Source organism: Balaenoptera musculus, chromosome 14, assembly GCF_009873245.2.
Source record: "Balaenoptera musculus isolate JJ_BM4_2016_0621 chromosome 14, mBalMus1.pri.v3, whole genome shotgun sequence".
Classification (NCBI taxonomy): Eukaryota; Metazoa; Chordata; class Mammalia; order Artiodactyla; family Balaenopteridae; genus Balaenoptera; species Balaenoptera musculus.
Genome location: NC_045798.1, coordinates 89433983 through 89447797, shown reverse-complemented (window position 1 = coordinate 89447797; position 13815 = coordinate 89433983). Strand labels below are relative to the sequence as shown.

General features: G+C 48.8%; 1 protein-coding gene and 1 long non-coding RNA gene across 2 annotated transcripts in view; one reads left to right on the top strand and one right to left on the bottom strand.

Moving 5' to 3' along the window:
* SALL3 (spalt like transcription factor 3) overlaps positions 1-9580 on the bottom strand; it is a 17105-nt gene extending 7525 nt beyond the window's left edge. The window contains 1 exon segment of the mRNA XM_036823693.1: positions 9499-9580. Within this exon segment, the coding sequence (XP_036679588.1) occupies positions 9499-9580 (82 nt within the window).
* A 612-nt stretch (positions 9581-10192) lies between these two features.
* On the top strand, positions 10193-12932 carry LOC118880114. The gene is made up of 3 exons (XR_005016219.1): positions 10193-10423; positions 11368-11556; positions 12139-12932. It is a non-coding gene; the product is annotated as an uncharacterized LOC118880114 (long non-coding RNA).
* The last annotated feature ends 883 nt before the right edge of the window (positions 12933-13815 follow it).

The window sequence follows — 13815 nt, the reverse complement described above, 5'->3', positions numbered from 1 at the left end:
TTACATGGTATACAAAAGCATTCAAATGGTACATACATTTAAAATTTAACACAAACACAGTGTATATTTTGTCCAAAGAATACTTTTTCTAAAAAATTATTATTGAAGTACAGTTGATTTACAATGTTGTGTTAGTTTCAGGTGTATAGCAAAGTGATTCAGTTAATTTATATGTATATATATATTTATGTTTTATATATATATTCTTTTTCAGATCCTTTTCCATTACAGATTATTACAAGATATTGAATATAGTTCCCTGTGCTATAAAAGAATACTTTTTTTTTTCATATGGAATATGTGCTAGGGACAATTCACTGAGACAATGCTTAAAAATTAGGCTGATTTCTGGATCATTTAAAGTGCGTTGACTGTTGGAAGAATTAACTAATTATAAATAACTTATATCTTTACAAATGAACATTTCCCAGATTTTCTTTGTAACAACTATGGCATGTGAAATAGAGAAACAGGACTTTTATTTTACACTGTACTTTTCTCACAGGTCTTAAGCAACCCAAAGAAATCTCTCTTTAAACGTAAATTTTTACATTTCTATTGGTTTTTTCCATGTGTTAAGTATTTTGGGTTCACCTCCAGACTCATGGAAGTTGGGAAGGTAATTTCCTTCTTCTCCAATTGGCAGGTTAGCAAAATTACAATTATTTCTCAATTGCAGAAACTGTGCATAGAATAATATTTAAGTACCATTTACCAAATAATAAGCCATTTTGTTTAATGCAAATTGATAATTACCTAAACACAGTGAAGATATTCTTGTCAAAGTAAAATAAGCTTCCACTGTATTCCTCTAAAATTGAAGAAGGAAAGCAAAATTGAAGGGAGGAAATTGGGTGAAAATGGCATTTTGGACCTGTTAGTTCATTATGTTAATGAACCTAACAAAACAGATAATTGTTGGATTTTATAAGCCAAGTTTCATAATAAATTTGCCTTTTAACTAAAACATATTTTAAAAACTACAATTAGCGAAGGAAAAAAATTCTTCAATACAATTCAGATTTTTTTATTGGGGGCAAATAATTTAGAATCACCACCTATAATTTTTCTTACTGGGGTCTGTATTAAGTACCATAACATGATCACTTCAATTGTTATTTCCACTCGTTTCACTATCAAAATCTCAGTAGGATTAGCATTCCATAAAAGTTACAGAGAAGCACAAATTTCACAAGACAGTCTTGAATACAATGAATGCAAATGAAAAGCCTCTAACACGTCATGTGTGCAATTGAAATTTTGGGTGCATATTTTAAGAATGTTTTCAAACAACAACAAGCACTTCAACTGAATTGGTTGGTAGGGGAGAACCAAAACGAGCCTGTTTCACTAGGGACACAGCTCTTTAGAAGCAGCAAGACCGCAGTTGAGTCCAGAGTGAAAGCAGCGACCTTCTGCCACATTCAGGAGAGCGAGATGCAAAATAAGTTGTTATAACTTGCTTCGATGGCAGTTCTTGTTACAGCGATTACATGCATCATGTTACAGTGTAGATGTGCTCATCTGGAAGTATTTATCTTTAAAAAAATGCTTTCTATATAACTAGAAAACCCACATAGGAGAGATCTGACAGCAGCTCCAAATTTTATCATGCAACTTCTAAAGCCCTTAATCCTGCCATTGTCTTAAGCCAGTATTATGTCGGATTCAAATGTATCCAACTACCTTTCAATTAAATTTACATTTTTAACTGGCTTTTGCATTCTAAAAATAGAAGTTATTATACCCATTTATTGATATGGCTTTAAAATTTTTGTTTCAAGGTAAAACCACGTCAATGAGCCACTGTAACAACAGTACAAGGTTTGAGAAATTTATTTCCAATGCAATGGGAAAATTCTTTCTTCCTTAAAGGGGGAACTGAAAAACAAGCATTGTTAACATTATCATTAATGTCGAAATAATTTACTTTTTGCATACTGGCTTGTCAATGACTAAGAGACTTCAAACTGTAAATAGGCAGGGGCTTACAGGGCACCAGGGTTCTCTTAGAACTAGCGAAGAAAAATGCCAACCAATGCACCCAGTAACAGAACTTAACCAAGAGTCTTCCCTTCCTGGTTAACAGGAATATTTGGTTGAGGTTACTTTCTGAAAGTGCCACACAGGTTTGCTGTATTCGCTGGGTATCAATACGAGGAAGATGATGTATTGGAAAGAACTCTCTACTTTGCTAACACCGAGGATGTACCAGCCATGGCTGTGAGCCGGGTGTCTGTACGTAACGCCGAGTCTGTCTTCCTGAATGCAGTCAGGAGGAGCGAAAAGAGGAAGCTATTTCACGTGGAGAGGAAATGTGCAATTAGTTTCTACAGCTAACCCCACACTTGCTATTTATACCTGAGATTTCCAGGGTTTCTAAGCCTCACCATTCGAACATTCTTGAGCAAGTGTGCCGCCTCTCCGGGCTGCAGGACGGGGAAAGGGTGCCATCGCCTTTCAGGGAGGCCTCCAACCAAAAAACAGCTTCAACAGCAGTCTTAAAAATACATGTTTTTTTTTCCTTCTCACTGATAAAAAATGCAGAGAACGTTTAGCAAAAATGTCCCTATTCTTAGGATAACTCTGGGTGTGAAAGGATCCCCTTCCCATTCCTCTCTCAGCTCCGACTCCTGGTCTGCTATACAATATACAAGGATCATGTTACACAAGGATCACGTCTTTGCTGCCTGCAAAAGCGTATGTGGCCTTCCAAATAAAAACGACGTGGCAGAAGATGGGCAGAATGTTTACACTCACGAGGATCTTTTAAAGCCACGAGTTAAAAGCATCCCTGTAACATAGATAAGAATATTTGAGACAAGATGCTTTCTTTAAAAAATTCAAACTGCAGTTCTCAGCACGGCTTTCTTATTCTCTCCTTCCAGGAGGCAGTGCCTTGTAAATAAGTAACTGAATTACAAAGAGTAGTAAACAGGTGTCTGATAATTTTGCTGATCAAGCTCAAACTCTCTCACCTTTACTCTGCCACACTTTTGCTACGCATTTTAAATCCCTTACAATTAACGAAAAGAGAAGCAAACGTTGTTCCTTACGGGAAAAGGAATGTTAACTTCTCCACTTTAATCAGTAACTTGAAAATGCCACGTGGGTCTCGAGGAAAGGAAACCGTACTTTCTCCTGTGCCTTTTCCATCCCTTAAAAATCTAGGAAGCATTTTTCAAGTTTTCCCAAATTGTTAGGAGACACTATTTTCTTGCAAATTAATTCTTTTTAACTCCTTATGATAGCTTTGAATCCCATAAAGAAAGATGAATTATCACATACTGAGCCCAAGCTGTGAAACAGGAGGAGACAATAGAGACCCCTACTGTGTTTAACAATGTAGAAGAAATTCCAGACGCCAACAGAAAATTTTGTCCTTTTCCTAGACCTCCAAGCGTGTGAGCTCGGAGCGGAACAGCGGAGGGCGCTCGTGCCTCGCCCAAGCCGCACTGACCCGCAGGCCGCTTCCGCCGACTCAGCGGCCCACGCCTCAAATTTGTTAAGTAAGGACCACCTGTGGCACAGGCGCCAAATGTCTTCTGTTTAAAACATTTGCGGTTTTTCATCTGTGGGGTGAAGCACCAGGGAGGGGAAACACTGTTTCCTTTATGGACACACGCAGATGGAAAGCGGCCACAACGTTCACTTGTTTTAACTATCTGCTGCATCAAATAATAAGATGTTTGTTACACTTCAAGGTTGCACAATAGTTCTTTCACTCACATGTTACGCTGTAATCTCGCTTACGATGAATACACGGATATCACTGTGCCTCACCGAGAACGCCCAAACCTGGAATACGGCGGCAAATGCAAACAGTTTCCATCAAAGCTTGGGGAGGGGGAAAAACAAGGTCTGTGCAGGGTCACTTTCGGTTCAGAGGCGGAGGTTTAAACTCACACATGAAATTAAACGTGCTGCTCCACGACACGCCTCTGCGGAAGTGCCTACGGGCCTCGACACGTCACTTTTCAAATCCACTGTGCATAAAAATACATAAATAAGCAAAGCCACTTAGACGTATAAACACCTGGGTCTAAACAGCCCCAGAGCAGCAGGAACTACACGGTGTCCGGGAACAAGGCGCCGATCAACTGTAACCATCGGACTGCTTGCACTCGGGGTTAGGTCATTAAATCATTTCCATGATTTGTCATCACCTCACCGCACTGGTCCATTTCTACGGGCGAAGTTTACACACATGCAAAAAATCATCCAGGAAAAGCCCTGCCCTGGGGGCTTGAAGCTAGTGGCTCTGCATGTGCAGAGCCCTAAGTCAATTACCAAACGGTGCTGTGAAGAGGGCACTCTGGAAAAGAGGACCAAGAATGACGGCAAATTAAGACCAAGTGCCACGGCACCTGCAGGGTTAATTAAACAGTTCAAGATGTAACAGCCACACAAAAGAAAACGGTTCTCTCTCCCTCTTTGAGCACTATAAACACTTGTGCTGAACTAGATGGGCATTTGATAAACCGAGCAGCACAGAACAAACTCGTGGGTCCCCAGTCTGCACTCAGAGCCAGTGTTAACACTTAACAGAACACTGGTGAGTCCTGTCGCCAAGGTCAACAGCACAGATGCACTCATTGTATTCTGAGCTTGACATCTAGTGGCCACCCCTGGCAGGGCAAAGCAGGCAAAGGTTAAATCAGCAGGTCTGTCGCAGCAGCACCCTGAACCACCCACCTTCGCGGAGATGGGTCGGAAGCTGCCAGGCCTCTGCAAGCCCTCCTTCTCACAGACCCCAGGCCACCAAGGCTGGACGCTATGTGGGCCCCAAGGCTTCCCGGGAATTAGGAGGGGAGGGGTCCCCGATGGTAAGCATAACGAATCTGGGATGACTGGAAAAGACAGGCCCACGGAGGGCACCACGGAGCTGGACGCAACCCTGGCAGCCTCAGGTCTCTTTGGTGGACAATGGTTCAGCCCAGAGAACTCCTGCCTTTAACAAACAGATCAAATCCTAATCTCTAACATAAATAGAGCCCATTACATTATTTTATGATTTCAGTTAATATCTCACACTTTCTGTGATATGACTTGCCTTATTTGCTTGGGAATCACACAGTTAACTGCAGTTTAGATCATAAAGGTGTTCAACTTACAAGAGAAAAATCTAAGGACAGGGATCTTTTTTTCAAATATAAAAGTTAATGTAAGGTAATAGTAAAACATTCAATTTTTACGTAGACTTTATTTATGCCTGATTTTATATGAAGTGGGTGGCAACTTCACATATGCTGTAATTGCAAACCTGTCCCACCAGTGGTAGAATTAGCCCTCATCTTCACAAGACTAAGATACGCTGTTCGTATCCTAGCAACTGGTCAAGAAATCATGAAGGAAAATGAAAACTAACAAACCAACGAAACCTCTTCCTATTATAAGTATTATTTAAAAATCATCCTTCTTGAAACTATTTGCAGCATTGAAGGATGGGGCATGACCTCATTGGCAGTTAAGAAGGTTTTTATTTCATGTAAATAAAATACTTACATTTAAGAATGCTAAATTCTAACTGGTGTTCAGTACACAGAACGGAAACCTTGGTTGTATCTTTGCTGAATTCCCCCCAAAAGAACATGTGCTCGGAGCTATCTTGGGGTGAATGGCAAAGCCTCTTAGAGATTGTACTTGAAAATGAAATCTGACCCACTTTGGCCTGCTTTTGCCATCATCTTGTATACAAAAAATCATCAGCTTGGTAAGTAACTCCTGCTGTTGGTCCATACCTTCTTCATTGTCTGGCTCTAAACAGATCAAAAAGTATTGCATTACGAGTAGATTGTGGAAGTTTAAATGTGCCTTAAAAAAAAAAATCCCTTAACTGTAACATAATCAGCTCTTTCTCTGTAAGGTGAGAATTAATTGGCATGCTTTTTACTGGCCACCAAATTATGCATTTTTAAATAGGTTAGGATTTTAAATGTCGTTTAAAAAATAAATGTTCGCAAATTCTTCTTTTCCTTTCCCTCCCTGCTTAACTTACTCCTTACCTTTCATGTTTCAGAGAAAACAGTCTGCCTAGGGATGTCAGAAAGTGGCTTCTGTATTGTTTCCTTTTGGAATGCTGAATTGTAAGTGTGTGAGTGAGTGCCCAGAGCTCTGAAGGCAAACCATGCACAGACAGATAAAAGAGAAAAGATCTCTTCACCCAGGGCTGGGGGCCTTCTTCCCCTTAATTCAAACACGGTCTATGAATACCATTGGTAAAGTCTTAAATCACAGGATCATTTAAAAGGATTTTTAAGATAGCCATGTAACTGTGAGTTGGCAGAACATAAAAACAAACAAAATACAGGATGGCAAACTGCTTTAAATTATAATATCCTTTTGTTTCTCCTTAAATACATATTTTCCTTCTAATGACAGTAAAATGTATCTTTCCTAAGCTGTATTTTATCCAGTGAAGGACAGCAACAATACACCTTTTAAAGCTCTTAGTAGGAGTGTAAGTGCTGTTCCGTCATTAGAAGTTTTAATTAATTTTTTTTAGAACAAAAATATTCAGCTGGCTCAAAAGATTTCATTATTGTGGCATACATTTAATTAACTGAATCCTAAAGCTGCATCCCATTTATTTCTAAATTTTCAGAAACAGGAATGAAACAATTTGCAATTTTAAAAGATAGTACCTAGTGGGAATGTAAGTTTAGTCCTAGTCATCCTTAAAACACATTTTTACAACAGGATAACTTTAGAACTTTACGTAAATCTTTATCACTTTTTCTCATTCTACATATGTCATCATATTTCATTCCTGCAATAAGGTTTGGAGAGCACTGAAGCATTTTTGGACAGCTATCTTTTCACTGCTTGCCTAAAAACCAAAGCCTGAAAAATAATAGTCATATTTCTTCTTTTTTTAAGAAATAAAGTCTTTTACTGTAAATTAATGTGACTGCCTCCCCCCATATTATACTAAACATTTTGCATAGAATATTTGTGTTTCATATCATTATCAAGAACCTTCAATTTTACTGCGGGCATCTACTGCTTTAATTAACATGTAACATCCAAAGTAATACAAAGGAATTATTTACTTCGTTTCTAAAACACTGTAAACTAACTTAGCTCACTTATAACTTCATGCATAGTCTGTTTATTTCCACTGCATTTAACAAAATATAATTTTGAGAATATCTGATTCACGTTGGAGTAATTTAGTTTTCACAACCATTTATCTTAAAAAAATATATTTTACTTAGTTCTCCTCCTGATGACGATCAGTACAACAGAGCAATATATACGTGAACATGCCTTAAGTGAAGAGAGAACAGACTATCTTTTATGCTCCGTGAACAATCAGCTTCAGAATAATTAAATCAGAAAGAACTATTTTTTAAACAGTTTGCCCGAACAATCGAGGGAACACACTCCTTGACTAAGCCTCACCCCCAGACAGGCTATTTTTGGCCTGTTGCAAAATATGATCAGGAACTGTGGCAATATCTTGATTACAACTCGGAATGATTGTGAAAAAACACAGCCTGACAAAAACTTTAATCCCACGGTGGGTAAAAAAAAACCTGAATATGTTTCACCCCTAAATAAATTCAGTAACAACAAGGGGAATTCAAAAGAGAACTTCTGAATAATTTACTCCATCTTAGGTTTTCAAATAAGGGCTCTGGACCCCTCCACACGCTTATACTAGGAGGTTCACCACGCTCTCATTTCTGAAGTGAAATTAAAAATGAATAGCAGTGCCTCAGCTTGTTAATTGTTAAATACAAGGGGTTTTACTCTATTAATTAAAATATGCTTTAATAAAAGGAGACATTGCACATTTTGATAACGACCCTACAAAGCTGAGAAGTATTTACATTGTTGCATTTTGGGGCGGCTGTGAAAGCCGATTTTAAGCTATTCAGGAGCCACAATAATAAAGCTTTAAAATTCCTCACTGGGATGCAATGTAGTTCTTTTGAAGGAAAGACTGTCTTTCTCATTCGGCAGAAATAAATCCATTCATTTGATCATGTAGTCATTGAGGGCAATAGAAAACAAACCAAGTGTGAGAAATTCTATGTGATGAAGTAAACAAAACAAAAAAAAAATCCATTTCCATGACAAAAAGATTCTTTGTCCTTAATCTACCCACCATATGCAAGCGTTTCTTTTTAGCATATCTCCCGTTCTAATCTTGGGTGACCAGGCGACACAGATAAGACTCCCTTACCTCCGCTGCGACAAAAAGACCCTCACGAGTTCTCAAATTTTGTTTAATTCCTGAATTCCCAGCCGCGTAAGAAGTCTTTACTCCCGTTCTCCATTCCGATGAGGACGTATACCGGCTTTTGCAAACTTTACGACACCGCACGCTAAACTCTTCAACTCCTTTTATTTTCTGCAGGCTAATTCTCAAAGCGAAAAGACGCGTATCTGCTCTAAACCACTTATAATAGGTTAATCCAAAAAGTTGGCCGGCCTATTTTGCAGGGAACAAACTACTCGCTGCCCGGGCTCCGGGGCAGTGGAGGGTCGCCCTGCGTCCCGCGATCGCGCCGCGGCCGCTCCTCCCGCCCCCTGGGGACCCGTGGGCAGCGGGAGGCCGGAGCGGCCGGGGCCCTAACTTCCCGGGCTGGGGCGCGGCCACGGCCAGCCGGCTCCTCGCCGGGCGCTAACTTTCGTGGCTCCTACCTTCCCTCCTGGATGGGCAGGAAGTTCCTACCCGCCAGCTGGCTGCAGAGTTGCCCGCGGCGCCTCCAAAAGAACAGGAAAAGGCCCCAGAAAACCGAGAGGCACCAGAAACGTGCCGGGGTCCCACCGCGTGCAAGGACCACCCCCCCGCGCCGCGGCGCAGCTCACCCCGGGGTTAATTCCCAAGGCGGCCATTAGGAAAGGCCAGGCGACTCCAACTTCCTACTCTCCCCGGAATGGGATCACTGGTTTGTCGGCTCGCCCGGACCTCGCGGGCTCCGCGGCCCTCGGGCACACGGGGCGGCCGCTGGCCAGCCGGGGTCAGGGCGGCGGACCCGCTCCGAGCGCGCACCGGCCAGGGCGCCAGGCGCCTAACAAAGCTGTCCCGGCAGCGGCCTCCCTGGCCCGCGTCCGGTGGTGGGTGAGCCCCGGACGCGTCCCCGCCGCCGCGCCCGCCCGGGGGACGCCGCGATCGCCGAGGCCGGCCCCAGCGTCCGGGCGCGGGGAGCCCGAGGGGCGGCGCGGAGGTGGCGGCGCGGCCCCTCCCGCGAGGCGCCCGGCTCGGCCCGCCGGCCTCCGCCGGGCAGCGCGGACTCCGAGCGGTCCCCGAGTCGTGGCGCCTCCGTGCGCAGCTCAACTCCGGGCGGCCGAGCCAAGTTTACTTCTCCCGCACTCCCGCGCCGCGCGCTCCGGTGGAGGACCGGGTCGCCGGGCAGGCCCGCCCGGGCCGAGCGCCGCGCGGCAGACGCTGGCTCGCGGGAGCCAGGGAACTTCCCCGGTGCGCGGCGCCCGCCGCCCGCGCTCCCCCCAGGCCCCCGGGCGCCGCCGCGGTCCGCGGGCCCTCACCGTGCTCGGGAGCCCCGTCCGGCGGCGGCAGCTCCTCGTCCGACTTGAGGTGCTGGGGCTTGGCCTGCTTGCGCCGAGACATGCTGCTAGCGGCGCGCGGGCCCCGCGCGGGGCAGCGGCATCAGCGGGGCGGCCAGCGGGGACGGCGCGGGGCGGCCGGGCGGGGCGCGGGGCGCAGGGCGCGGGCGGCGGCGGCGGCGGCGGCTGCGCGGGGCCGCGCATGGGGCTGAGCAATTAGGCTGGTGAATAATGCATGGCCATTAGCGGAGGGCCGCGCCGATTGGCCGGCCTCCAGCGGACTCGGGCGGCCTATGCAAATGAGGCCGCGCTCGCAATTAGCGGCCGCGCGGCGAGGAGGGGCCGGCGCCTGCGGGACCCGGGCGCGCGGGCCGGCGCCGCCTCACATCGCGGGCTCCGCGCTCCTCGGCGCCCGGTGCGGCCCGGCGGGCCGGGAGCGGCGCGGGCCGCGGCGGCCGCCTGGCCCCGGGCGCAGGCAGCAAACTTTGGCGGCGTCCGCGCGGCGCCTCTCCGCCGGCGCGCCGGGCTCGCTCCTTTATAGAGTGTCTGCGCCGCCGCCCGCGCCCCGCGCCGTGCCCCCCCCCCGCCGCCGCCCGGCGCCCCTCCCGGAGCGGGCGGCCGCGGGCAGGGCTTCGGCCGGCGCCTTTGTCTCGCCGGGCTGCTCGGGCGCCGAGCCTCCTGCACTCCGGGCGCGGAGGGCCGGTCGGCCGCCTCCACTCGTCCGCGGCGGCTCTCGGCGCGCCGGCCCCGCTCAGGCTCTGGTGTCCCCTCTCTCCGGACCTTCTCTCCGGGCTCGGGTCCCCTCCGCGGGCTCCCCCGGCGGCCGGCCCGGCCCGGAGGCTCGCGGCCGGAGCGGAGCGGAGTGCGCACGCCGGGGTGGCGGGACTTCGGCAAGACCAACTTTCCGGTTCGGAAGCTGCGCGGGCCGAGCGGCTCCTCCCCTCCCCTCCCCTAGTCCTCCCTCCCCTCCGCTCCCACCCCCGTCTCCCCGCCCGCCCCCCGGGCCCCTCGACTCCTGAGCGCCCGCCCCGCCCGCCGCCGCCACCGGGGCCGCCTCGGCCCTTCGCCCGCCCGCCGGGCCTCCCCGCCGCCAGCGGCTCCTTAAATCCAGGAGAAGGGAGGGGATGACAGGGCTCCGGTGTCCTCCCCCCCCCCAGTTCCCTTGCCCGATGGGTGCAGTCCCGGGGCGCCTGTGGCGTGGGCAGGGGGCGCAGGGTGCCCCGAGACCGCGTTACTGAAAGTTCCAAGTCCACAGAAGTCCCGCGCGCGGTCCCCCGTGTTCTAGGACTGTCGGGGGGCGACGTGGGGGGAGGGCAGGTGAGGGGTAGCGCACATTCGGACCGGCCCAGCATCCCCGGGCAGTCGGCGCCGCGCGCTCCCCGCACGCGCACCCACCCTTCGCGGGTTGTCAGGCACGCGCCCTCGCCCCCGCGCGCGCACCCCACCGCAGCCGTGCACACGCGCCCTCGCCCACTCCCGCGCGCTCATTCCCGCGCGTGTCCTCCATCGCGAGCGGCTGCTGGGATGTGCTCCAGGCCCCGTCGCCGCAGAGCCTGCGCCTGTGCCCCCGTCCCAGCGTGTCTTTTTTCATTTCCTAAATTTATTATTTTTGTCCTCACAAGTGGCCCTGTCTGGTACGAAGCTTTGGCACAGATGGCCTCCCGGCGCTTCCCCCAGGGTCGCGTGCTGGCGGGGAACAGCCGGCGAGCACACAGCCCCGGGCGCCCAGAGGGCTGCGATCTCCCTGCGTGGCTGGGTGCGGGGCTCTGACTAGTGGGGACCCCCCGCCCCGGCTGGACCCCGGCCCTGCGCCGCTCGCCCGGCTCTCCAAGGGCTGCTTTTCCGTTCTAGAATCTTCCCGCTACCCAGCCGCGGTTCTCCCGCGCGCCTCTAATCGTGTAAGTTTCACGAAGCAACAGCTTTGGGCTCCAGGAAAAGCGCAGGAAAATCATACAGAGGAAGGAAGTGCACAGGTTGGAATCATCTCCAAAGAGACCCCGCCGTCACTTTTGCCACCCCCCTCCCAACCAATCCCTGAAGGTCGGTTTTGTTTTGCTGTTTGGTGGCAGGCCTATTCACTTAGGTAATTTTGTTTTGGAAAAGAAAAAAATGACATCTGAAAGATGTTCGAAATCTAGAGTTACCCCCTCCCCTCACACACACACCACGGTAGCGCTTCTATAGTTAAGCTGTGGGGAGAAAGGTCTGTATCGCCAGTGCGCTGTCAACTTTGGCAAATGCTGCAAGCATTTTGGGGACGCTCTCGCATCCGGCGCAGAGGCGCTCGGCAGTGAAAAGTTTGCAGCCAGGGTTTTGGGGCGAGCAGGCCAGGAACTCTCCTGGCAAAAGAGTGGCAAAGAGAAGAGGAGGGAAGAGGAAGGGACGTGTGTTGGTGGGGGAGGGCGGTGGTAGAGAGTGGAAGTTTCTTGCAGAATTTACAGGACGGACAAGAGTTTGGGGAAGTTGCAGCGCCGCAGCGGAGAGGTAGATGTCTGCTTCCCGGCAGAGAAAGAACACGAAACGATCGTCGGTGGGTCGGGTTAAAGGTGCACTGCCTGTTGTGACCTGCTTAATTCTCTCTTTTTTCCCTCTTTTTACGAAAATCGACGCTTTGGGGAAAAGAAGCAAACGTAGGTTCCCGCGGCGTCCGAAGCCCCTCAGAGGAAGCCCGAGCCCGGCTCCCCGGCCGCCTCCTGGCCCGGTGTCACCGACTCCTCCTCTTCGGGCCGCTTTGCACGCACCGGCCCCACCTTTTTTGTTCCTAAAGCCATTCGTCCGCCCGTCCCAGCCCCCCACTCTCTCTCCGACACACTGGCACGATTTCCTTAGGGCTTTCCCGGACTCCTGAACGCCACTGCTTCATTCCGTCGACTTGCTCTGCATTTTCTGCGGTGTGCGGCCGTGGGGAGGATCTTAAGTCCCTCCAGCGAAGGTGAAAGTGAGACCCCGGCCCTTTATCTGTAAGAAGCGAGCCGTCAGATTGCAGAGGTGCCGCGCCAGCCGCGCTGCGCGTTGTAAGTGCGGAGACACAGCAGGCTGGGCTCGGCGCTGCGGTGGACGCAGTGGCTCCCCCAAAGTGAGCGGCCGCGGAGCAGGACACGGAGCTCGCGGTCCAACCGGCCCGGCGTGGGGTGCGGTCCCCGCCCAGGGCGCGCGCGGTGGGGTCGCCTGGCCGAAGGTGCGGGCTGCGCCTCGCCCCCCGCGCTCTCCGCGCTGGGATTTCCTTGAGAAGATGGAGCAAAGACTTGGGCGAAAGAGCCAGGGAAGCTGTGAAAGGGGCACCTACACAAATTCCCCGCCACTGCCAGAATGGTGCGGATCAGTAAATTGTGTGGCGCACCTTTTAAAAAATTGATTCGGGTGTTCAAGGTCAATAAAATTAAAAAAAAAAAAGTAGAGGCCGAAAATAAAAGGCGAGTTACCTCCTGAGTTACCTGTTCTCCCTTCCTCGCCTCCCTCCACTGAGGTCTGAAACTTTTCTTTAATTGTTTTTATTTAGTGCAGCCAGTTTTAGTGAAAGCATAGGCATCTAAAGTTTGAGTCCCAACAATAGGTTTATTGCCAGGCGACAACGTGCCAAGCAGAATATCTTCACAGATGAGGTACAGGATGTGTCCTCCAGTCACGCCCAGACTGGAGGACCCCCGGAGCTGTGCATCAGAGGCGCAGACACCGAGTTGCACTGGCGACACACAAGTCCCTACCGTCACATGACCACTGTCTATTAAAATATTGTGATACCTAAACACTCTTGCAAAAACAAAAGTTGCTTTTCTTCCCTATAATTAAATCTAATTTGTTAATTGTCTTTCCTCTTGCAATGTTGTTTTCATCTTAGGAGGCGACACGTTATTATTTTGTCTACTTAATAATATTATTTACAAATTAATACTGTATATTTTACATTAGTGGAACGTATAATTAGGTGTTTGATTAATTTGTATCATTTATTCAGATAAAACAGAAAGCCTATCTGCAAGATTGATTTGACAAGGGAATGTTGGAGAGTTGGTTCTATTTTAATGTCCCAGTTTATTGAAGCTACCTGGCTCTTCATCCACAAAAGACAGTTTTGCATAAGGTGCATTTGGCACTTTATTTACAGTGTGCTTATTTCCCCAGCTACTTTATACAAAAAGAGTATTCAAATGTTAGAGCTTTATTTTCTGTCTCTTTTCATTCTTTTTTTCCCCCTCCCAAATCAAATTTCTTTTCTTCTTCTCACTGGCCTTCTCTCCCCTGTCTCTGGTTCCTCCCCCACCCCAACTTTTGTTTTAGGTCCTTACCATTAAATCCAGC